The 26040-nt window shown below is 43.0% G+C and overlaps 1 protein-coding gene across 10 annotated transcripts in view; it reads right to left on the bottom strand.

Moving 5' to 3' along the window:
- Akap9 (A-kinase anchoring protein 9) overlaps positions 1-26040 on the bottom strand; it is a 118196-nt gene that overhangs the window by 1621 nt on the left and 90535 nt on the right. For 7 of the 10 annotated variants that reach the window (XM_036180755.1, XM_036180752.1, XM_036180760.1 and 4 more), the window contains 19 exons: positions 23717-23869; positions 23230-23409; positions 22023-22499; positions 21555-21618; positions 21345-21439; positions 20049-20243; positions 19620-19808; positions 15104-15248; positions 12992-13205; positions 12186-12333; positions 9621-10283; positions 9000-9211; positions 8288-8393; positions 6655-6837; positions 5413-5628; positions 4429-4661; positions 2285-2370; positions 1197-1323; positions 581-723 (listed from right to left, as the gene is read on the bottom strand). In XM_036180755.1, the coding sequence (XP_036036648.1) occupies positions 581-723; positions 1197-1323; positions 2285-2370; positions 4429-4661; positions 5413-5628; positions 6655-6837; positions 8288-8393; positions 9000-9211; positions 9621-10283; positions 12186-12333; positions 12992-13205; positions 15104-15248; positions 19620-19808; positions 20049-20243; positions 21345-21439; positions 21555-21618; positions 22023-22499; positions 23230-23409; positions 23717-23869 (3829 nt within the window). The remainder of the gene's footprint in view (positions 1-580; positions 724-1196; positions 1324-2284; positions 2371-4428; positions 4662-5412; positions 5629-6654; positions 6838-8287; positions 8394-8999; positions 9212-9620; positions 10284-12185; positions 12334-12991; positions 13206-15103; positions 15249-19619; positions 19809-20048; positions 20244-21344; positions 21440-21554; positions 21619-22022; positions 22500-23229; positions 23410-23716; positions 23870-26040) is intronic. The other 3 variants (XM_036180763.1, XM_036180762.1, XM_036180756.1) reach the window with 1 other exon arrangement.

Genomic DNA, 26040 nt, shown 5'->3' on the forward strand with positions numbered 1-26040 from the left:
ACAAAGTCTATCTGGAAAAACCTCTTAAAAAGGACATTTGATCTATGTGTGTAGGTATACCCACAGTGCATGCCAGAGGGCAGCTTGTGGGAGCTGTTTCTCTCCTACCTTGTAGGTCCTAGTGACTGAATTCAGGTACTCAGCCATTTATTTCTCCAGCCCTTAAAGTCCACCTTTTTGGACTGTATGGCGCTGAACTTTGGAGGAGAGAAAAGATGATGCTTACAGGGGATGCTTGTTTAAATGACATGTAGATGACATTAGGAACGGGGGCAGTGGCTGCATTACTTGCTTAGGGCAAGGCTTGCTCTGCCTTCTACCCTTGTGCTTTCTACCACATGAGGACCAGGTTCTGCCATGGCTCAGCCTCAGGACCCTGCAGTGATCATGCATTTTGTCTACTCTAAATGAAGACAGCACCAGATCATTCTATCAGGCTGCTGTGGAACAAGGGAGTGCTAAGAGCCAGTTCTCTGCTGGTTAGAGTTGAAGCTGGGACAACCCGGGAACTTTTGATTAACACAAAGGAGCATGTCAACGGGTCTGTCCTGGCACGACAGAAAAGTGTAAAATCCAGCACCTGACTGTACAGTACTTCCAAGTCTTCTTTGCAGTGCCTCCATCTGGGTGACGTAATCTGTCAGAGTTCTGCCAGGATTGTAATGCTGGAGTTGAGGGTAGGTCAGAGACGTAGTATTTAAATCAGCTACAGTCCCTGGGTACCTATGGATTAGAGTATGTTCAGGAATCCAATTTTCCAGAAACAATGCAGCTCGGTTGCCAGCCTGTCTGTTCCCTGGTCTATACATGGCCTGATCTATACTACCAGACTTCTAAGTAGAGGGCAGCAAGGGTAACTCAAAGATGCCAATGTCATAAGAAGGCCTAAAACCAAGTCTGCAGAGGTGCTTAGTAAATGATGGACAGGTGTAAATCAACTTTTCATGCATGTACAATTTGTTTTTATAATGGATGGCAGTCAATACTTTTCCAATGTCTAACTACAGCATACACTTCCTATGCCTTTCAAAACCATTTAGAAATTAAAAAGTAGGCCTGATTCTAAGTTTTAAGATATAGAAACTATATATAACTAAAGATGTCTAGCTATCACAATGCAAAGCACTCATAAGTCCTAACAGCGTCTCTCTGAAACATTACTATAACTACTCCAGCCAGGTTTGATAAATTCTTACCTATTGAATGGTAAGGGAGATCTAGGGAAATCTAGGTCTGATCTTGAGCGGTATGTCATTTGTCTTGTATCTCCATACAATTCCAGTCCACCCGAAGAATGATAAAGGGGATCAGTCTTTTCAACACCTAAAGAAAGTACCAAGCCTCTGAAGACAGCTATCAAAGCAGGAAGAGTTTAAAGAACAGTACATGACACTAGGTACTATTTACAGCCAGTTTCGATTCTTGCTAAAAGAGAACAGTACAAACCAAGGAGCCTTTTCAGGGGTTTTCTGTTTGCCTTCGAACATGACTTAAGAACTATGCTCCAAAGAAAATAAGCCCACTGGACTATTTGCTCTGTAAAATCCTTTAGTTGTAACAACATCAGCGAGGGAAGGGTTTCTGAGTGTCTGTGCATTGTTGGGGGAGATGATGTGGATAAAAACACTACACTAATGTAATCAAGTCTTGTCTTCACTATTCTAACTTTACTGGAAACAAAACAATGTAAAACCAAACAACTGTGAAATCAAGATTTGCTAACTTTTTGTGCCAACACAACTCATCATGGTAAAGATTTCATCTCAGTGTAAGGCTATCCTAAAATACTCTCAGGGTACCAAACATACTTCCTTTTCTCCAGGGCTCAGCTGTCAGGACACCTGGACATGGCACTGCCCGACATCACAGTATATCCTCCATTCTGTGCTCTCCAGGAGAGAGAAGGAATTTAAAGTTCCTATTACTTTATAACCATGCAAGCTCAGAACCTTAATTCTTTCCCATGACCAACAGCAATGCTCTCCAGCCCTGGCTCCACTATTTCCCTGCTGGATAATCGAGGCAAATGGCATGTGTTCTCCAAGGCTTGCTATGAGCAACAGTAACTGCCTGTCACCGGCCTGGGAGAATTAACAAAGATAAACAGGGCGTGGTGCAGTCCACATGCTCCATAAATCAGTCTCAAATCTTGAAAAGGGAGCTCCTAGCCTTGCTCAAAGGGTGCTCACGGTCTCTGGACACCATCAGCATTAGAAGTAGGAGGTTGACAGCTACATACACAACATTTCTGAGTCATACACAGAAACGGCCATTCCGACCTTACCTGGACTCAATCCCAAGCCATCCCTGTTAATATTGATAGGACCAGAACCTTTGACTTGATGCCACCGCCGAACCAAATACTTCATTCTAAAAGAGATCCCCAAGATAAAATCTCAAAGCACAGCTATATAAATATAAATATATACATTCCACAAAATTATGCCATTTAATTATGAACACACAACACATTTCAGCACAATCACATGACTGCCTCGGCTAAACTCTACGTACTCCGTTGGTTTACGGCCCAGACACCAGGCACAGGGCAGAGCTGTGAGAGGCCGATGTCGCTAACAGGGCCATGTAAGTAGGGCAGAAGTGGACAGAGAATAGCGAGCCAAGAAAAGGGGAGAGGGGAAAGAAGGGAAGGCAAGGGTGGAGTCAGGCAGGGAGACGGGGTGGGGGGTGGGGGAGTGGGGTGGGGGGTGAGGGGCATGGGGGTGGGGGGGGGGGGTGCTGGACCTGTGAGCAGGAATAACAGTGGGGGTTTCGAAAGGAATGGGGGTGTGACACCAGCCAGCCGAATTCCGTGCTGACTGCCCACTCTGCCCTGGATTATGGAACTTTTTGGAGAACCAGTTTTAATTTCTTAATGCCAATTTCAGGGTCCATTTTAAGGAGGGTCAAATACCAGACCTAAGCAGGGCAAAAAGGGAGGGTGAGTCAGGCTTGGTGGTGCACACCTTTACCCAGCACTGGGAGGCAGAGGAAGCAGATCTCTGTGACTTTGAGGCCAGCCTGGTCTACAGAGAGAGTTCCAGGAGAGCCAGAGTGACATCATGAGACCCCATCTCAAACCACACCCCTAAAGAGGGGAGAGGAGGGCTTGACAGTAGTTTCCCTCCTTTGTGGAAGCTTCTGGCATTTCTCAGCATTACAGGCTAACTTCCGCCACCATGTGTTCTCCTCTGAGCCAGTAGAAAGGGAGCTGTCTTTGTTAGTGAGTCCCACTGTGCTGACCCTGGCTGATGTTATACAAGGTGATGAAGGGAATGAGACAGAAGAGGAGGAGGAGGGGGAGGGAGAGGGGCACAGGGGGAGGGGAGGGGAGAGCTAAGTGAGGCCTGGAAGAGGCAGCCAGTCAGAAGCCAGCAGTGAGGTAAGCCCCAGCCCCTAGGTAGAGCTGCCAGTGCAGACAGAGGCTGGGCCTCCCTGAGCTTGTCACCTCAGGGTGCTTCATCTGTGAACTAAGTTTCTTGACAGTAATCTCTGAACAGCTTCCAGTTAAAAACCTGAGCCTCAGTTTCCAAAGAAAATTAAGTCAGGGCTGGAGAGATGGTGCAGTGGTTAAAAGCACTGGTGGTTCTTTCAGAGGAGCCCATTTGATTCCCAGCACCCACAGGACAGCTCACAACAGACTGCAGTGCTACTCCCAGGGGATCTGACATCAGGCACACATGTGGTACACAAACATACCCATGGGTATAACACCAATACACACAAACATTAAAAAAAGGAAATAGGAAAGGAAAACCAGCCAAGCCCCCTGGAGAAGTATCTCACATCATCTGACTGGCAGAGCTTGTTAAAAATCAAAATTTCTTGGAGACTTTGGCTGTGGAGAGACGAAAAGGAAGGGACCCAGGGAGAGGCCCAGACCATGACTCTAGTAGGCCATGAGGAAGACAGCTGGGATCTCCACTCCACTGCAGCCACATGCAGGACAGATGCCAAGTTCCTAGCCTGGCCTTCCAGGGAAGAGGCTAACCCCTGACCTGAGCTGCCTCAGACCAGGCCTTCCTTCTTCAGCTCGGCACTGGGGGATGACTTATTTTAATAAGTAAGGAAAGGAATATAAATACCAGCCTAAGTAATTTTTCAGAAACATCTTTCTCCTTTTATGATCTATGTGTGTGAGCTAGGTTTATTTGAATTTTTTTTTTGAGCTGAGGATCGAACCCAGGGCCTCGTGCTTGCTAGGCAAGCACTTTACCACTGAGCTAAATCTCCAGCCCTATTTGAATTTTTTTAAGGACAATTTGGACTGGAGGCATCAGCTACTCCTCCCTGGAAAGACACTTTCTAGGGAGAGATTCTGCTGCAACCGTGAACCCATAGAAAGAAGTGAGCAGGCTGTCCAAAGTGCCTTCTCCACAGTGTTCTCAGGAGGCTTATGGCCGAAAGGATGTTGCTTCACTGCTTTACCTCGAAACTGCAACAGCAACTCTGGCGGCTATGCGAAACCTGGTGGACCCCTTTGGGCGGCTGGCAACGGTCTCAGGATTTCTGAAGCCTGGGCATCCCGCCATGCGGGCAAGCAACCCCACAGTGGCCTCTTCGTACTCCTGGAATCTCCCCAGGAGCAGCAGCAGGTATTTCTTCTGAAATACAAGAGCTTTGCGGAAACTTTCCGCTCTCAAGTATTTACCATAGAGTCTCTGTATTTAAAGAAGGGAAGAAGAAAGACAGGAGAGAGGTCACTGAGTTGCTCTCTAGAGGAAGACCATCTAGATGAAAAAGCAAACAAGGGTTAGGCCGTGTGCCAGGCTGTCTGTCATTTACTGTGTCAGCCAAGCTGACCAGAGACGGAAGCAGCCCGTGGAGTACAATGTCTAAAATCAGTTATGTTTCGTGTTTATTTTGGGGTTAACCCTTTTACTCAAATTTACTGCAAATACTTTTGTTATTATCATGAATGTTTTTAAAATGCTGACTTTGTTTTTTAAAATTACAGCCACTCATCCATTTAGGTTCTTAAATATGTTAATGTTTTCTATCCCTGTATGTCCACCCCATAGCTAAAATATTCCAGAACTTTTCTTCCTTTCCACTTTGGACTTCAGGTTAACTGATCAAGGTAGTTACTACTATTGCGTTCATTCTCTGCATTAGAGAGGCGACTCATGGAGGATGCTCTTCCATGGAGTCATGGTACTTTGCTTAGGAACTGATAGAGAATACTTTTGTTTGTTTAAGAGAAGATGAGACTCTGAGGCATAGGGTCACAATGCTGACAGCAAGAAAAGCAGAGCAGAATGTGGTGCAATTCTAGGCATGCCTCTCTATAGATCTGTGATCAGGCGGACATTGTAATCCTAGCCGACTGAAGAGATGCCCAGGGACACAGTCTAAGCGGTAACTCTATGCTGTGGTCTGTTCAGTTAGGGTCGGCAAGAGGGATGTGTGTACCTTAAATACAGCATTCTCAGAGTCTGGGCTCCGATTTTGAGGTACAGCATCATTTCTTAGTTCGGCTTTTAGTTCACATATTTTTGCTTCTGCCCTTTTGAGGGATTTCTGAAGAGTCAACTTCTCTTTGTTCCAGACTTCTTTTTCTGAAGCAATGATGTCTTCTATGTTAGCACTACCATCCAGTGAAAGCCCAGAGGACTGCAGAGACATGGCCTGTTACACATTTTCAAGAAGACTGAATTAAATCACAATCTAGCTTTGGCCTTCCAACACCACAGGGAAGCTCACAGTCACAATCCCTACTGTTTGGGTCAAAGTGTTGATTCTCCATCACTGAAGTGAAGAGAAGCCAGCATGGATGTGAGTGAGTGACACTCAGGGTGGCCACGTGAACAAGTTCTTTACTTGGCTATGTGGTTGTTTTGACAGCCTTTTCTACCTTTAAAACATAGGGGTAAATATAGAGAGTAGCCCTTTTCTTTGTAGCTTTAAAAACAAATTTGAATTCAGACAGTAAGTTATCAGCCTGAAATGTATAATTTAACATTTAAAAAATTTTTTTAAAGACAGGGTCTCACTGGTGAAGGAATATTAATTAACCCTGGCTAGTCAGAAATTTAGTAATGTAGACCAGACTAGCCCTGAATTCACAGAGATCTGTCTTTGCCTCCTCAGAGCTGGGATTAAAGATGTGACACCAGATCCAGATTGCCATCTTTCACTTGGTCAGCAGTAACTGAAGAGAATAATCAGTATCCACATTTCATCTCTTTCAGTGTGTCTGTCTGCTTTCAGGCAACACATGCATCTTTAGATCTTTGATTGAATAGGACTTCGTTTCCTCATGTACAAGGCTGGATGCAGATCAGCAATTCTGTGTGTATATAACCCAGAGGGTGATCAAGAAGCATCCCTCAATAATAGGTATTTTTATTATTGTTGTCATCATTTACTTTTTCCACATATCCTAATAAGAGTCAGACAGGTATTTTTTTTTTTTTTTTTTTTTTTTTTTTCCGAGACAGGGTTTCTCTCTAGCTTTGGAACCTGTCCTGGACTAGCTCCGTAGACCAGGCTGGCCTCGAACTCATAGAGATCCACCTGCCTCTGCCTCTGGAGTGCTGGGATTATAGGCGTGTGCCACCACCGCCCGGCTAGACATGGTATTTTTACAGTATGGTTACAAGTAGAACTAGAGAGAACAACTTAACTTTGAATTACTTCTAAGGACAGACGTACATCATTTCTACCAGCTCTTGTCTGCTGATAAAACTTTATCTGTTCTTCCAGTTTCATGATAATGCTCCGTAAGTCATTCTTCTCCTCGGTTAGTTGGTTTACATGTCCTGTGAGCTCAGAATTCTGTCTCAACAGAGTTTCTGTTAAGGAGCCACAGGAGGTGCTTGAGGATGCTAAGCTGTTCTGGAGAAACAAGATGACACAAGGTTATAGAGACGCGTGTATGTGAGTAATTCATGAAAAGCAAACGGGGCTGGCACAAACAGACTCCATGAACACACACACACACACACACACACACACACACACACACACACACAGGTGTCAGGGGAACAGCTGGGGAGGGCACAGAGCAGGGCACACAGAGGGCAGGAGCTCGTGGATGGAAGAGGGCTGCTCTGAAAGAACAGCAGATGCTTCGTCACACTAAATGCTACTGCGGCATGTTATGATGACAGACCAAAACAAGGCCACAGCAAGCCAAGGAAGACTTTAGGAGGGGCTACCCGAAACAAAATTCTCACGTTTCTAAGATCTCTCCCAAGGGAGAGCATAGGGAAGGTGTCCACCCATGGGTCTGGCAGTGCGGACAGGAAGTTGCAACAGTTTCCATGAGAAACAGAGGCAGTGACGAGGGACAAGAGTACAGGGCACCTGAGTGACGTCCACATGACTCATGACTGCATACATGTACAGGGAAGAGGGAAGGAGCACGGTCTATGGTGACTTCCAGCTTTCCGAACTGGTTGATACCATAACCAGAGTGGGTATGAGGGAGAGAGTGGGAGACAAGTCAATGTTTACATTCCAATGTTTCTGTGAGGCTCCTACTGGGGTCATTTACCCAAAGATGTCTAGTAGCTGACTGATAAAATAAAGCCTGGGCCACAGGTAAAACTTCACCAGAACTGTCCAGCAGATAGTAACTGCACAAGGGCAAACTTCTCGTCACTTTGTCCAAGAATCCCCAGGCCCTCAAGCAGCACTTGGGGCACAGCCCCGAGCTCACCAAGGCCAGCGAGGGCTCATGCCGTGGGAACCGGGAGGGTCCCAGCTGCGGTGAGAGGCAGGCGCTGTGTACAGAAGCAAGAGGAAGCCCGGGGGTCTGGCTGAGGGCAGGTGCAGGGGAGTGCAGTGCACGCCTGTAATCCCAGCACCGGAGAGTTTGAGGCCAGCCTAATCTACATGGTGAGTTCCAAGACAGTCAGGGCTACACAGAGAAAACCTGTCTTGGAAAGCAAAACCAACCAACCAACCAAACAACTGAAATGCCTCTTAAAGAAGTCAAGTGTCAGACGTACACAGTCAGAAAAAGGCACAACAAGCTGTGACGAAGCCCATGGACTGATTCTGAGCTCATGCTGGGAGGACAAGGAAGCCAGCCACTTTCTCAAGAAGCCTGTTTTCTTTGTAGAAGGTTAATTATACAGCAACAACAATGAATGGTAATTCCTCCCTTCCCGATTTCCATTACTTCTTGTTGGGGGAAGAGAAACACTGTATTTCAAATAAAAACCAAGCAAACAAACAAATACAATAAAAAAAAACTCATAAAATAGTCTACCAATTTTCAAACAATTCATAATTTTCTTTGATTTTTGTTCTCTCTACAAAGAACTTTAAAAAGTCTTACCTCATCATCTGGCTGGCCAGTTAGTCTCTGTAGTCGCAAAATAATTCGATCAATTCTTTCCCGAACCCAAATTAAAGTATCCTCATCCGATACTTCAAACTCTAGTCTTTAAGAAAAAGACAAAAAGTCAAAACTGACTTCACAATAACATTTCCTAACACACACTGGAGGCTGGGGCACTGTATCACTAACACACACTGGAGGCTGGGGCACTGTATCACTAACACACACTGGAGGCTGGGGCACTGTATCACTAACACACACTGGAGGCTGGGGCACTGTATCACTAACACACACTGGAGGCTGGGGCACTGTATCACTAACAAACACTGGAGGCTGGGGCACTGTATCACTAACACACACTGGAGGCTAAGGGCATTGTTTCCCTTGTCACTCTACTCTTAAATCTTGCCCTTTCTGGTTCAAGGCGCTAGCTGTTTCCAGATGTGTAAGTTCTGCCAGCTACCACTGTCTAATACTGACAGCACTTCTCCTTTGCTATGGGCGTGCTGTCCTATGCCGTGACTCCCAGCAGCGGAGGCAGCAGATTCCTCTGCACATTTGAGGCCAGCTGGTGGACAGAGGGAATTCTAGGCCAGCCAGGGCTACACAGCGAGATGCTATCTGAGCAAACGAAAGCCAGTCCACTGTTTCCTCCCTCCTGCCTGACCTGTCCAGAGCATCGTTTCTACAGACCAGGGAGAAGTCTAACCCGCCACAGGCTTTCTGGGCTCCATGTTGTTGAAGTTTTGTAGCCACGTGCTGAAGCTTCTGTCTGATAAGTTCCACGTCGTTACTACCGACAACCTGTCCTCCAGTTATGCCAATCAGTGCTGTGGGGCCTGTGCCTTTGGCCTCTTCTTCCATCTTTTGTTGAAGAACCCAATTCCTAGTTCGGTCATCAGTAAAACTCCAGGTGGCTTGCTGGCAATTGTGGACAGAAAAAGAAAATACTCACAAATGAGCAGCATTTCATTTTCTTTCTTGATGGAACAAAATTACTATCCATATTTCAAATCAAGTTCTATAGACACTATTTCTGGGATTATTTGAACATATCTGTTTAAATAACTCAATATGATTCAAAATTTAAAAACATTATAAAATATTAAGGTTATCTTAAAATATTAAAATTACTCATAACTGAAAAAACTGTTTCACTCTTTGTGTGTGTGTGTGTGTGTGTGTGTGTGTGTGTGTGTGTGTAGGTGCACCCGTGGCACAGGGTGGTGCATTTGGAGGTCAGAGGACAGCTCTGTGAACGTGCGTCTGCAACATGACCTACTGAGTCATCTCTCCTCCTTCACACCGAGTGGAAGAGACAAAAGTCTACCTTGTTAATGTTCTGATACACAAGCCGTCTACTCCCCCGGTTGGCCTCCCTCTCTTGCTTCCGGAACTCGTGCATGAGGCCCTGCAGTCGCTTCCCTTCAAGGTCGAGCTTATACACCTGGTGTCTCTTCTCCTGCAGCTGGCGCTGGAGTTCTTCCACTTTGCTCTGCAGCTCCTCCATCTTCCTCTGGCCCAGGGTGTTAGCTTCCTTTTCCATCTGCAGCGTCTTCTGATGGACCTGCCTGTCCTTCTCCAGCTGATACTTTGTTTGCAAGGAATCCAGTTTGTACTTTTGAGTTTCACTTACAAGTTCGATGATCTGTTTCTGTTTCTCCTCCAGTTGTTGCTGTAGTTCTTGAAGTAGTTCCTTAGGAGGGCAGACTGGCTGGGGCTGCCCGCCATCACCGCAGCTCTGCAGCTGGGCATGCAGCTCCCGCTCCTTGTCTAGGGTGTCCTTCATTTCCTGAACCCTACCCTTTTCAGACTCCAGAAGAACCCGAAGCTCTAAGTTCTGGCCTTGTTCTTCAGATAACTGCGCATTAAACAGCGTTCTCTGCGACTCTATTTCCTGCTGCAACTCATTTAATAGTTGTCTCTGTTGTCCCAAAAGTGTGTCCAACTGTATATTCCTCTGTTTCTGGTCTTCTAGGGTGAGTCTGAGATCCTTGGGGTGAAAATGTAATTTAAGATAAACATGTTAATATTAAAAATACTGTTAAAGTCTATGACCATGACTTTGATAACAGCAACATGGAAGCATTGGTAATTGAAGACAAGATTGTTATTCAGTAGATAGTGGGAATTACATAGACAGCCAAATGGCTTTCTTGCATCAAGGATATAAACACAACCTTCTCCGGCAAAATATAAAGCAGAGTACACGTCTCCCAATGACGATCTTCAAAATATGTATGTTCTTATGCTACTTTTCAATATGTTAATACAACATATTTTTAAATTTTTAAGTCCTTTATATGAAGGCACAAGAAAATACCTGTTCTTCAATGTCATGACACGCAGGGAAGAATTGTGGGCATAGGGGAGGAAGCCATCTTTAGAGAGGGAAGAGAGGTCATGGAACACATGCAAAATTAAAACACAAAGGGGTTGCCAGGCAGTGGTGGTGCACATCTTTAATCTGGGAGGCAGAGGCAGGAGGATCTCTGTAAGTTCAAGGCCAGCCTGGCTCTACAGAGCGAGCTCCAGGTCAGCCAGAGCTACTACACAGAGAAACCCTGCCTCAAAAGACCAACCAAGCAACCAACCAAACATCCACACAGAGGGCTCCTTGCGGGGAGGATGGCCAGGGAGCATGAGAAGACGATGAGGGTGGGGTGAGTGAGAACAGGAGTGACAAATGTATAAATACCACAAGGAGACCTCTTACAAGAGTCATTAAAAAATTAGGGTTAATAAGGAAGTGTATCAAAATAGCAAGATCTGACTGCATAATTAGGACACTTCTTTTGTTCTGCAGTGTGGACTCTTGGTAGTATGTGACAGAGACTATCAAGAAGGACCCTAGTGCACAATGGCCAGAGGTTCCCAGAGCATCTGAGACAGCTGCACCTTTGTTTTCTGATGCTCAATGAGGAAACCTAGCTCCATGCGTACAATCACTAAGACGTTTGCTGGGTTGTCTGGAGAGATGATTCAGTGGTTAAAAGTACTGGCTGTTCTTCCAGAGGACCTGGGTTCCTAGAACTGATACTATAGCTCACAAATGGCTCTAACTCCAGGTCCAGGGGATCCAATGCCATCACCTGTCTCCTCCGTCAGTACATGCACATGGTGCACAGATACACACACAGGCTAAACATGCATATACTAAAATAAAATAAATACATCTTAGACAATCAAAACAAGGAACTGCTGGGCTTGGTGGCACATGCCTCTGATCTCAGCTACTCCAAAAGTTGAGAAAGGAGAATCAGGAGCCTGAGCAAGTTCGTAAGAACCTGTCTCAGGATGAACGTGTAGAAAAAAGAAGTTGGAGGTCAGCTTAGGTGGGACAGTGCTTGCTTAGTATGGGAGAGGCCCTGAGTTCAACTCAGAATACTGTGGAAACAAAACAAAACAAGGTAGAGGTCAAGACCGACTAACTGTAGAGACCCAGAACACGTCTGCATCCCCATGAATCTGTGTGGCTGCAGGCAGAGGTGTGTGTGTGTGGCAGGGGAGGGGTAGACAGGCAAGCAGAGGCAGCAATAAACAGCACAAAGAAGAGGTCAAGTACCAAAATATGGAACCTCAGATTATTTAAAATGTACCCTAACACAGGGTTATTAATCAACACAGCAGGGAAGGAGGGGTATCTCTCTCAATGAACTGTGACAGGGCAAAGACAAAGCAGCTGCTGGGAGGCCTCGCAATCCATGATGGGAATAACTGAAAGGGGAAACACAGGGTCACAACGCTGACTTTTCCTTCTACCATGGTCTACGTAATTTTGCAACATTATTCAACATAGCGTGAACAACTTACACCTTTTAAAGGGGAGAAGCCTGACAACTGGCTGGAGAAAGCCTTATAATTTAGAATTCTGCAAGACACATAAAGACAATACCTTGAGTTCTTTATCCCGCTCTTCACAGTGGCCTGACTTGGCTTTCTCTGTTGCCAAAGCACACTGAAGTTCTTGGGATTTCTTGTGTTCACTTGCTAATGTATCACTAAGCAAATGAACTTCATCTGCCTTGTTTTTAACTTGTAGCCTAAACCAGGAAGAAATGAACTCAACGTTATCTTGATGGGCAGTATCATTGTAAAGAGGAGCTAGCCTTCCAGGACTGAGGCATATTATAAACTAGCCGTGGTGTGCCAAGTCAAGGCTTCAAATGAACTGCACTTTCTAGTTAGTAGTGCAAACAATATACTGTTGTAATGAACTCAACTCACTGCCAGAAAGATAATACTAATTAACATTTGTTTTTGACTTTACCTGCACAAAGAAATCATATGAACTTGTGTGTGTGAAATCCATGCCCAAAATAAATGTGTACTTGCAGCATGCCTCTGGCAAGCAGAATACCTCAGTATCTCCATCAGTAATATATCCTTTTCCCATGCATTCTCAATTCTAACACCTGGCAGATACTAGCCGACTGAAACATGAGATTAAACATCACTTAAAGTTAGTCAGTGGTAAGATAGAGGTCAAAATCGTATCTAATAATTGTTGACTGGAATAGAAGTCATAGCAGAGGGAGGCTAAAATGATTGCATTTTACATTTGGAAAATATCCGTTTTCTTATTCTTCCCATTCTTCTATTTCAACTCCGGGCTTGCTGCTCTGTGTGCTGTGTGCTAACGGTTATGACAAGCCAGTCCAGTCCCTCCTCGGACCCTCACACTAAAGCAGCCTGGCACACCTGAAAGCTTCCAGTTCCTTCAGCTGCTCATGCTGGGCCTTCAGTGTGGTGTCCAGCTCCAGCTGTGTCTGACAGAGTTCACTTTTTAATTCCGAAACCGCCATCTTTTCTGAACTCAGCTGTTCCTGTAGTTCGGCCATTCTGTCTTTCATGGCACAGAGCTGACCCTGCATCTCCAGCATGCAAGACTGCTGCATACTGCAGTCCGGGAATTCTACAGGGAACGAGACAGGCGTTAAAAGATGGCCGGCGACTCACACGTGACGTAAGTGTCTGCTCCTAAGAACTCTCCATAACCCAGTTATAACTGCTGCTCCAGTCCCTCCAACTGGTAATTCATATGAATGTTTCTTTTTCTTAGAGTGCTAGGGAGGAAGCTTCAGAACTAAAAACACAGGGGAATGACAAAAATGTCACAATGTATTAATGGATGCAAGACTTAAAATGAGCAACTTTAATTGCTCATAAGATTCTGTAGACTGGAACTTGTGTATTTGGAATGCCAACCACTCACAGTGAAAATTCCCAGTGGTTTCTGATAGCCATATACAATATTCAGGCGTTATCCAATGGGACAATTACTACAATCATCCAATTATTATTTCTATGTTTTTCTCTTTTTCTTGTAGAAAGGTCTCACTCTACCCAGACTGGTCTGAAGCTCCTGGCAAACCCCCTGCTTCAGTCTTCCAAATCCTGGGACCACAGGCCTGAGTCACCACACCTAGCTCTGATTCAGCTTTTCAATTACAAATGAGAACCTATGTGGTAACTTCAAACCTGTGCTATCTTGAAAACTATATGAAACACAATTGGTAAAGATGTAGCAAGTGTCCTCACCAGCCATGATGAACACTCCTCTCTAAATAGCTTGATTAAAATGCGTCCTAACCGAAAAGTGGGGCAGTAACCCTGAAGCACACTTGGAAGTAAAATCCAGCTAGTCTATAAATGTGTGAGAAGGGAACCAACAATATGTGTGCCCAGCACACCCGGCAGACTGGCAACATGTTGACAATGCCAGTTGTTGGCAAAGATGTTAAGCAACAGACCACTGAAACCTTGCTAGTGAGTGCCACATCACAGGACTGCCTTTCCAATATTTTGGCAAAGCATGGTAGTTCACACCTGTCACCCCAGTACTTGGGAGGGCAGGGACAAGAGGATCTTTACACAAAGCTTGAGGCCAGCCTGGGATACATCACAACCTCTCAAAAAATAAGTAAAACATTTGGCATTGTCTAATAAATTTGAAGACACACAACCCATTACTAGTGATCCACTTCCTAGGAGGCTGGGAAGATGTCCGTGCGTATTAGAAATCTCAGAGGTATGTCTGTAGCAGCTCTGACTCCAACAGTGAACAGCACCAACAACCAAAGGTTCAGACACAGAATTTGCACATACATTACAGGGATAACTTTCCATAGCTACACAAGTTAACTCAGAGATAGCGTTGGAAACTTGTAAGAATGTTCTATAAAGCTCAAGAAACAAGACACAAAACACACAGACTGGTAAAGTTCCAAACCGGGAAAACTTCATAAACATATACAGTCTAGAAATTTATAAAGTGGTAAGAAAACTAAAGGAAAAAAAACATGAAAATGATGACCTTAGTTTCTACGGAGGAGCACGCGAGGAGCTTTTGGGAAGAGGGCAAGTTCCGCTTGCATGTACGTAATGTCCCCATACGCTCATCTTATAATTTGTTATAGGTTCATCTGAATTTTGTAATTTTCTGTATGGATGTTACACTACATTTGTGTCAGCAAAGGGTTAAAAATAACCAGCTACTTTTATTGTGGATTCTCTTTTATTTTAGGTAGATATCTTAAGAGGGTCAAAAGACTTTTCTAAAAAAAAAAAAGCTTTACAATGCAGAAAATAAACCCGATGAGCTGAACTATATCAACGGACTGCCTATTTTAAATGAAATAGAGCTGTTTAAAACCAATCTGACAATCATTAACCCTAACAGTAATAATGTCGACTATCTCCTTTGTGTTTGGAAAATGAAGAGAAGCTGCCTGAGCAGAAATGTTTTCTGAGGGCACCAAAGCGAATGCTTTCTACTGGCTATGGGGTCCCACGGGCCTGGCATGCACACACCTTGGCCTGACTGGCCAGTTGCTTGTCCTTTGTTCAGAGTCACTTCCCTGCCATTAATCTGAGCACGTAATGCTTCATTTTCAGCCAGCAAACTCCTCCTGTCTGCTTTCTGGAGACATTCCATAGCTGTTTGATATTCAATGCCCTGTAACAAAGGAAAATGAAAAATTAAGTGAAGAGACTTGTAGAGATAATGGAATTAACAACCAGGAAGTCTGAATGAGAAAAAAATGGAGTCCACACACTACATTTTTTCATTAAATTTCTCACAAATTTTTTTTTTTCCTCCAAAAAAAAAAAATCTGTGAGGGTCTGTTGCAGACAGATGGGCCTTAATTTCCACATATTGCTGTGCATTTCACAGAAAACAGGAACACTGTTTTCATTATTTATTTACTCACTTGCTGGGTATGTCTGGGTACATGCTTGTGCTCCACAGTGGGCATGTGGCAGTCAGACGACAATCTATGGGGATGGGTTCCCCACCACCACCAAGTGGGTTTCAGGTCAGAATCAGGTCGTCAGGGCTTGGCAGCCAACACCTTACCTGCGAGCTGTCTCTGGCACAGAGACATTCCACACAGCCACAATGTTTTCAGCAAGAGTAATTCCCGTCCCTCTGCTGTCTAACACAGGGAACTTACATGACTTTCACCCAGTGTCCCTCACAGGAAAATGAAAAGTGGTGCTAACAAGTCTTTTGGGACCCTGAAACTGCAGAGTATAGACTAATCTGTCATATGTTCTTCCACCAAATCAAACCAAAACCAAACCAAACAATCTCATTTTGTACTAATTTAAGCCAAAGCTCTGGCATCCCTCACTAGCTGCCTGCAGTGACAACTGATCAACCGAAACAGCAGTTAAAATGAGGAAGCTGGCAGTGTCATTCAGACCTCACCAGCTCTACATGCACCGCTTTCTTGGGATCCAGCACCATGAAATTTTATCACTGTACAGAGCTTCATTTCATGTGCTATCATCAGGGTACAGAACCACTTCAGCAAAGATTCTTCTTGAAGTCAGTTTCTCCCCAGCCTCAGCTCTTGGCATAATTTTATCACTTTAAGAGAGTTTATATGGCATACAGAATATTGAGGACACCAACAGCTTGTTTCTTTTTAGCTACTGAGCTATTTTTCTTTTCCTTTCTTTCTTTACAAAAATTGCTTATCTCTTATTTTATGTGTATGTGTGTGATTGAGTGAGCTTATGTGCCCACAAACATTTGGGTCCTGCAGAGCCAGAGCGGGCATTGGGTTCTTGGAACTGGTGTTACACACAGTTATGAGCTGCCATGCTGGGACCTGAACTAGGTCCGCTGAAAGAACAGCCAGTACTCTTAACTCTTAACCCCTTAACTATCTCCCCAGCCACTACTGGGTTGTGATTCATTCTAGGGATGTACCACAGCTAGTTTATTTCCCATTGGAGGACAAATGGGTTGCTTCTAGTTTGGGAACAATTACAAATAAAACTGTTATGAATATTTATGTATAGCTTAATTTTAAAAAAGGTTTATTCATTCCTTTTTATGTGTGAGTGTTTTGCTTGCTTGCATGCATGTATGTGTATTACATGTGTGGTTAGTGCAAATGGAGGTTGGAAGAGGGCACTGGATCCCCTGGAACTGGAATTACAGATGTATGAACCACCAGGTTCTGGGTGGTGCTGGGAATTGAACCAGGGTCCTCTGAAAGAGCAACAAGGGCTCTTAACTGCTGAGCCCTCTCTCCAGGCTACACACAGGTTCTCATCAAGATTTAAGTTTTCATTTCTGTCTCACTTGTGGTGAGTGACTGCTAGGCTGTATGATAAAAGCATGTGTAACTTCCTGTGCTGCTAGATTTGCTCTCCCACTGCACTCTTCCCACAGCGCTGCACGATGCAGCTTCTCTGCATCTCCGTCAGCACTCTTTTCTGTCTGATCATACATTTAATGGTGGCAGCACAAAGGGCTGTGTTCCTCTCACCAGGAGTTAGCTGACATCACTGGTAGACTGACTGCTTGAGCTGGAGGTGTGGGAGGTCTTCTGGAGAGTTATTTCACAATTACATAAATATCATCTTACAAGGTTTCCACACTAACTTTAGCATCCACCACTGATCACTTGATTAGAAAATCATGTTTAATAAAGGATTCCTTAATTAAATCGCTCCTTCTAGAACATTCACTAGGTGGCATTTCACTGTGATATTTTACTTTATCTATTTATGAATATGACCTCATGAATTCTTTTTTTTTTTCACTTTGCTTTATAATCTATCACTATGATTTAGATTTTTTTTTCTTTTTTCTTTTGTGTGTGTATGTGTGTAGATCTCACCATGAAAAGTTCTGTCATACAGTACCAGGCTAGTAGCCTTGAATTCAAGAGATATGTCTGCCTCTGCCTCCTGAGTGTTGGAATTAAAGTCATGCGCTCATTCAGATAGTTTGATATTTAAATGTTCTTAATTTGGCCAGTGAGAAAGCCTTCAGGTCGGCTTCTGTGAGCGTTTTACACATTCTCATTTGTGGGAGACCACAGAGGCTCCATAGTAAGGCCTTACTCAATGTCAGAAAGTCTGAGCTTGCTTTGTCCAGCAGGGCTGCATAATAGGATGATTTGGCCAAGGGTGTGGTTACCAGGTGTTTTGAAGGGTTTACACTTGTTGATACTTTACACCTTGACCTTGAAAGGGGGAGGTCTTTTGCTCCTCCTCTTGCTAATGTATAAAAAGCCCATCATGATTAAAATTGAGGCGGTTGGGTATTAACCCAGAGGGCCCCCCCCCCACCAAGCCATCCCATGTCTCTTTCTTTCTCATCCTCTCTGTCTATATTTCTATCTAATACTTCCTCATTCCTCTCCCCTCTCCGCAAGAACCCTTCGACAGGTTGGAGCTGGCCTCTGACACTCTCTATTCTATGAACATTTCTTTACTGAAGAGCAAGAGATTCAAGGTTTCACCTTGTGCTTCTCATGCTCTAGCCCCAGAGTCCCCAGGTTTCCGAGGAATTACAATACTTTTGAAGGAAGAACGTATTTAAAAGCCAAGACCTGGACACACTAAAGCTGTGAGATTTTCAACCTATTTCTTCCTGATTTTTTTTTTCTTTCTTCTAACACTGGGAAATTGTACAAGACTTTACACATGCTAGGCAAAGCTACATCCCAGCCTTTAAAAAACTTAGGTTAAGAGACAAAGTTCTACTAAGAACTTGCAATCCCCTTGCGTCAAGATAACAGCTGTGTGCCACAATGGCCAATGAACTTGAATGAATTTTTTTCTTTTTCTTTAGTTTTTTGAGACAGGGTTGCTCTGTAGACCAGATTGTCCTTGAACTTGAAGATTTACTTGATTCTGTCTCCTTAGTGCTGGAATTAAAGGAGTGTGCCATCATGCCCAGCTCTCTTGAATGATTTTGATACCCTTTTTTTTAAAATGAAAAATAATTAACTCTGTGACTTTAAAATATAATGACGGAGACTTATGATATTTTATTATTATTTTAAAATTTTTATAGATTTGTGGTATATGTATGTGCTTAGGTAATGCCCATGCCTAAGTCACACTGTTCTAGGCTCCGCTCAATAGTAACAAAGCAGAAATATACAGACAGCAACAAGGTGATTTTAGACACAATTGACATTCTGGTTTGAATGTGATGTGTTCCTCACAAATTCATGTGCCGAACACTTGGTCCCCTAACAGAGAAGATCCTATCTGGGAAGGTTCTGAACACCTTGGGGAGAGGGCTCACTAGAGAAAGCAGGTCCCTTGGACATGTCATTGAGGTTACACTTGGTCATGACCCCTTCCTCTTTCTCTCTTACCTGCCATGAGGTGAGCAGCCTCTGCTACTTGCTCCTGATACCATGACATTATGCCCTTGTATGGAGACAAGGACTATGGACCAGATTCTCTGAATCTGGGTCTAATCCCTTCATTACACAAACTGATGCATGATATTCTGTCCAGAGATGGCAAGCCTGATGAATACACACATAGAAAACAAGACTCCACCTTAACTGGCCAATGAGGCTCTGACCAGAGGCTACAGGAAATTAATGCCATTTTCTCTAGTGCCAGAGCATGGCTACTTTAATCCTTCTGTTTTCTTTTTTTTCTCTCTCTCTCTCTCTTTTTTTTTTTTTTTCTGTTTCTCATTTTTTAACTTCTTAAGTTTGGCGACTAGCTCATTAATTTTCAGTGTTTCTTACTTTCTAACATAAGGTAAAACATCTAAAGTAATAGTTATCTCTATACATTCTTAGTGGTTCCCGTTAAACATCAACCTTCACAACTCCAAAACAAATCAATAACCCACCTTTGTCTTACTGTCCAAACAAATGTTCTTTAAAACAGTTTTGTTTTGCCAGGCAGCACTCGGGAGGCAGAGGCAGGTGGATCTCTGTGAGTTCGAGGCCAGCCTGGACTACCAAATGAGTTCCAGGACAGGCACCAAAGCTACACAGAGAAACCCTGTCTGGAAAAACAAGAAAAAGAAAGACAAGTTTTGTTTTACTACCTGCTCTTGTATTCTCCGTTCCAAACAGTTTAATAATACATTAGCATCTCGAGTGCCGAGAGATGTCAGATCTGTCTGGAATGCAGCTAGTAATATGCTGCGTTCTTTCAACAGCACATCCTGAAGGGCAAGCAAAAGTTCACCTCGCCAATCTGAGAGGCTCCCCTGAGACCGTGATTGGTCACAGACCTGCACAGTGCAAAACATGAGAAGTGAGTTTCCCAATAAGCATGCTTTAAATATATTCCGGAGATACTAGTCCACTAATCAAAACGTATTTTTCAAAAGTTCAAGAGACTATTTTCAGGTGTGAAAAGATACAAAATGATTCACATGAAACACATATAAAAAGATAACTTACTCCATAAGATGTATTAATGTCAGTAAACATATGTAAAACGACCTAGAAGCAAAATACTCTTTGACTACCTCAGTCTGTCTTTGAACTTGCATTTTGGAAATTAAATCTTTAAGAGATGAGATAGCAGAGAGGTAAGCCTTTCTCTCTTCCAGCCAAGACCGTGAAGCCTGCTGGGCAGACAGGTCCTCTCCATCATCATCATCAGGGAGGTCCGCTATAGAAAGCATCTGCACGCCCTCAGTATGGACAGCTCTCAATAACCCCTAGAAAAGAAGACAAAATGAGGACTTCAGAAGGAAAAGTGAGACATGGAAAGTCAAACAGGCAGCTTCTCAACCTCAATTGACTTAGGCCACTGTAGACAAGAATCTGGATCCCAACACTGCCAGGGTGTCTGTGGAGTGGTGACTGAATCTTAACAAACTGTCTTCTCATAGCTTGTACTTCTAAGTTCCTTCCTCTATTTGGCTAACACACTCGTTCTAGAATTAGTGATTAGTCACTGATTTGACCAAAAGAAATGATGTGGGAAATAACTTGCATCTCGAGACTGCTTTCACGATTGTGGCAAACAAACCCTGGGGAATAAAATATGATTTAATATATATGTTGTGTGGCACTGCCGCATAAGAGAATGAGTCTTGGTGCTGTGACACTAAGACAAGCCCGATTTCCCTAAAGGAGCGTCCTCTCTACTTACGGGACAGCACATCAAGTGTGGTATGGGAAGGAAAGAGGAACTTTGTCTTAAATCTCTTATAAAGAAAGGTTGATTTTCTGACTTCACAACCCAGAATAGCAAGCAAACCCACAAACAAATGCACTGTCCTAAGCTCACAGGTTACTTCTGTGTGTCATTCATTGCTTACAACAGCCTTGCTTCCAGCAGGGATTGTAGACTTCACGACCATACCTTACACAAACACATACTGTGTGAGTGTCATAGAGGGGATATAAGGGAGAAACAGGGAACACAGTTTAAGAGCAAAACTTCACGTACAGCTTAGCTTGTAAAAGCTGATTACACAGGAAGTCTAAGGTATAGTAATATTGATTACTTTGTTTTTCTTAAAGGTAAGTCAAGTAAGCTGAATACATAGTGCATAGCTTTAAATGATCTCAAACTATGGTTAGGGAAAAATCTGACTGAAGGCAAGCTATAGGAGGCATCCCAGAAAAATCACTTCTACAGCATCCTAGTGTAATATCTATGAAACTTAAGCAGTAAAGTGAAATAGATTTCCAAGGATACTATTAACTGTGCAGTTCTTTCTTTATAGAGGAGCTCTGTATGTACCTTCAAAATGACTACCCTGCTCAGTGTGGAGATGCCCGGGCTAATCTGACTAGGTTGTCTCTAGTACCTTTACCACTTTGGGAACTGCACCAGCTGAACTTTCACCTTCTTCCTGGCCTTCTGATGCCGTGTCAAACCCCTGGCCCCAGTCTGATTCAGAATCTGAAATCAAGAAAACAATCATATGTAATTACACATGTGCAGGCACATGCAAAGTAACACTTCTTAAACAAATAATATTCCATTTGCTTATATACTCCAGAATTACACAACTTACCACTTGAACATATTTCTCTAGTTTGGTGAGCATTCGAATATGTCAATCCAGGAATGGAGGATGCCTGATTAAAGAAAACAACAACAGAAAATACAAGACTTTCAAATTTATTTAGTAAAAATCAGACCCAATGAATCATTCATCCATTTTCTGATAATAGTTAAGGGAGAAACACAGACATCAATTTATTCTGTCACACTGTCTCAATACACAAATATCAAGTCTGTAATTTTCCTCCTCATGGATGTTGCCATAGAAAAGAACACTCGTGAGTAACGAAATCACAGTAGTCTCCAAACCCACACAGGAACTTCATGATTTAACTACACAACAAGGAGATGCCAAGTTGTGATTATGTTATGAAAAGAGGTATTATTTCTCAGATGCTTTAAAAAATTCTTTAAACACTTATAATATTGAGAGGAAAATGACAGGAGGTTGAAAATATATTCCATGAAAGTCAGGTACCTGTTTAGATTTTAAACACTGGGTCATTTTCTTTAAAGAATTACATTCCTCAGTCAGTAACTGGATTGCAACATGATGTTCTCTCTTCAAAGTTTCAGCTTCTGAAATATGTCTGGATTCCATATTCAAAATTTCTGCAGCATGGATCTCTTGTGTTTGTTCAATTTTTTCAGTAAACTGACTGATGATTTCTGTGACGTTTTCTGGGTAACAGTTGCCCCATAATTCAGTCTGAACTGGAGGTTTAGGGATCTGTGGCAGCTGGTTACTGCTGCTAACCTCACCGTCTCCCTCCATCGGGAGCCCAAAGTGGCCATCTACAGGAAGTGGCTCGGACATGATGACTTTTCCATTTTCCTGTTCTCCAGTCCTATTTTCTTTTCCTAAGAAGTGGGATAATTTCTCTTTGTCATTTGTGAGCTGATCATTAACTTTGCTTGAATCTCTTTGAAGTGAGGTTATATTTTGTTCTTTTAACTAAAACATAATGAACAGAACAACACAGAAATCAGTTAAGTCTTATGTGCATCATATATAGAACTTAAGATGAACACAGGGAGTGCACAGTTCATTTTTCAATGCTCATTTGCATCAGAACAGGAAAATCACCCAAAGACCTCACCATTTCCACACTTTTGTACACACTATGGTAAAAGAACCCGTGTTCAAAGCCCCAGCATACATATGAAAAACCAGGCAGGGCTCTGTGGGCCTGTAACTCCAGCACCAAGAACCAGAGACAGGCAGATTCCAAGAGCTCATTGGTCAACCAGACTAACTGAGGTGGTGAGCTGTTCAGTGAGAAACTCTGTGTCAAGGCAGTAAGGCAGTAGGCAACAGCACATCCAACGCCCTGCTCTGGCTGCTTTGTGTGCGGCAAGCGTACATATATTTGCACACTCAGGTGCATGCACCTGTGGAACTTCAACAGGAAAGGGAAAAATTATCATTACTCCGTGTTTTAGAGTTTAGTTACAGCCTCCGATAGCTTAGCGGGCGGGGTTCTCACTGTCAGGCCCGACAAGCTGAGTGTGACAGCTGTGGCTCACATCGTATAGGGAGAAATGACTCCCACAACTGTGCTCTAACCCCACAAGCACGCGAGAATGAGTGCAACCCGCTCCCATCCCCAAAATAAACAAATGGAGGAAAAAGTCAAAAACTGCGACTCATACGAATTCTGACAAATAAATTTGAGCAGGCACACCTTGCTATCTGTTGCGAGTTTAAGTTGCTGCTCGAGTTTAATAAACTGCTCATTTAAACGGTCAATTTTAGCGTCCTTTTCTTGTATTATTTGTGCAAATTTCCCAAACAACATGGGCTGATCATGAGTAAACATGGGATTAGATTCCTTGAGGGCAAACTCCAGTTTCTTCATTTCATCCTAGGAACAAAAATAACTGTCATAATTATATGATTGTTACATGTCATTTTCAGAACATTCCTTTAATTAAGACTGATAAAAACATAGTATGCATATAATAAAATTAAAATAAGATACTATATTTCAATAATTCTTAAAATATTTTGATAAACAATCTCAAATATTTTCATTTATGACATATTCAAATGTCTAGGTTGAGCAGCAAGTAAGTTCTATGCAAATCCATTTGCCTACTAATGTTGCTGCTAGTCAATACTTGTAAGAATACAAAGGCTCAGAAATGTGAATTATTTTTAAAGCTGCTTACTTTAAGCAGCTTGTTTTCTTGCTGGAGCTCTTGCAGATGGGTGGTGGACTCCTTCCTCTGTATTTCCAGCTGCATGTGGAGCTCCTGAACCTCTTCATTCTTATTCTCCAGTTCTTCTCGGAACTGTTCCAACTGCTCTTCTAAGTTAGAAATCTTTAGAACCAGGTATCCAAGAAAGAGAAACAAACCCCAGATCACACCAATGCCACTGGCAAACAGAAAAGCACTCTATTTAATTTACAAAGGATGTATGTTTAAGACGTGAATGGCAATAAAGGAAAATGGCTTTTTAAGCTGGGTTTATCTGCTGAATTCCAAAACATGCCCAAACTATATTCTTCTGTTTTTGCTCTTTGAGACAAGGTTTTTCTAAGTAGCCCTGGCAGTCCTGGAACATGCTATGTAGACCAGGTTAGCCTCAAACTCAGAGAGATCTCCCTGTGTCTGCTTTCCTGAGTGTTGGGAATAAAGTTGTGTGCCACCATACCTGGCCTCAAACTACAAAAAAGATTTTTAACTTTTTTTTGACTATGTGTATATGAGTTTGACTGAGGATAGAAACAACCACTTAACCAACTACTTTATAACTACTTAATAAACATTTAATGAACGGATTTCCAAATGTCTACTTAAGTGATGATCAAAACTGCTACATTAAAAGCAACTTAAGATGCAGGAGCAGAGCCAAGTGGCAGCTGGGTGGTTTACTGCCTTACAATCTAAAAAGAAGTAAATGGTTGCTTATACATGGCATTGTAGAATTAGAATCCCAGTACCAACAAGGCAAGGCTTTAAAGTCAGCCTAATAATTCCAGTAAAAAATATTATAATACTAACAATAATAGCCAAATTTGAGGCTGGGGTGATAGTTCAGATGAGCAAATATGAGGCTTGAGCTGATCCTCAGTGCCTTCTGTAAAGAGGCAAGGGTAGTGTTGTGAGCTTATAATCATAGCACTGGGGAACTGGAGACAGGAATATCCCTGGGGCTTGTTGACAATCAGCCTCGTCTAACCCTTGAACCACAGGTCCCAGTGAAAGACTCAGTCTCAAAATACGAGGTAGATGGCTCCTGAGGAGGAACACTTCAGGTGGCCCTCTGGCCTTCACACATGCAGCCCCACCACGTGACCTATAAAATATACACTAACACAGAACCTCATTTGATCTGTGATCATTCCCATTATAGAGAAGGAAAGCCCTAAGAAGAATGCTGTGTGCTGAGGTCACACAACCACTACAGCCACCTTTGGAACTGGAAGGGGTGACTTTGAGAGTCTCCCATTCCAAACTATCATTTATCCTGCTTCTAATAGCTAATGTTGAAGATTTTATCTACATATTTTCTGTAACACTGGCATTTGACTCCGTAGGTATAATTGTCAGTTGATTGCTGAGAACAGTGATGATCACATTTATCAAAGCTATACACTTGTATGTATGTGTGCCTATTTTTATCTTCCACAACAAGTCCTATTTCTACAACTGCTTTTAAAACAAGGTATTATAAAACACACACACATAGCTAATTAAGTTCAAAACTGCTGCCTACATTACATGGTGTGCCCACTCTTTTGATGTGTCATTTTACAGGAAAAATCTTAGCTCTGGGACCCAAGGTTTGCTACTCAAGGTGAGCTGGGAGCAGTAGAACTGGCAGCATGTAGAAGTACACTGGATGTGTAGCTGCCTGTCTTCAGCATGTCCCTGGGGGACTCCACGGCACATTAGAACCCAGAAGCACTGGCCTATAGCACCAATGTCACACTATGGTTTTCAGGCTTCTCACCAACATGCCAAATCCATTCCTAGTGCTTTGCCAGTACTGTATCACAAGGGAGTTAAAATCAGTGAGATCTGCGAGAATTCGGCTCTGTACTAAGCATTAACTTCTCTTAAGACTCAGTTTGCACATGGGTGAGGTGAAGACCCCAGGAGAGAGTGTTTGACATGCTCCTTGGTCCCTACCAGCACTAGACCTAAAACAACATTAACTACCGCTTACTTTACTGCCTGTAAGTGCACTAGCAATACAAGAAATAAAATTCAGTGAAGACACCTTTTTGTAAAAGAAAACCCAATTCATTCATTCTTTCTTTCTTTCTTTCTCTCTCTCTCTTTCTTTCTTTCTCTCCCTTTCTTTCTTTCTTTCTTTCTTTCTTTCTTTCTTTCTTTCTTTCTTTCTTTCTCTCTTTCTCTTTCTTTTCCCTTCCTTCCTTCCTTCCTTCCTTCCTTCCTTCCTTCCTTCCTTCCTTCCTTCCTTCTTTTTTCCCCCTCAAGACAGGGTCTTACTATATAGCCGTGCCTGTCCTAGAACTTATCAG

The sequence above is a fragment of the Onychomys torridus genome, chromosome 3 (assembly GCF_903995425.1).
Source record: "Onychomys torridus chromosome 3, mOncTor1.1, whole genome shotgun sequence".
Taxonomy (NCBI): domain Eukaryota; kingdom Metazoa; phylum Chordata; class Mammalia; order Rodentia; family Cricetidae; genus Onychomys; species Onychomys torridus.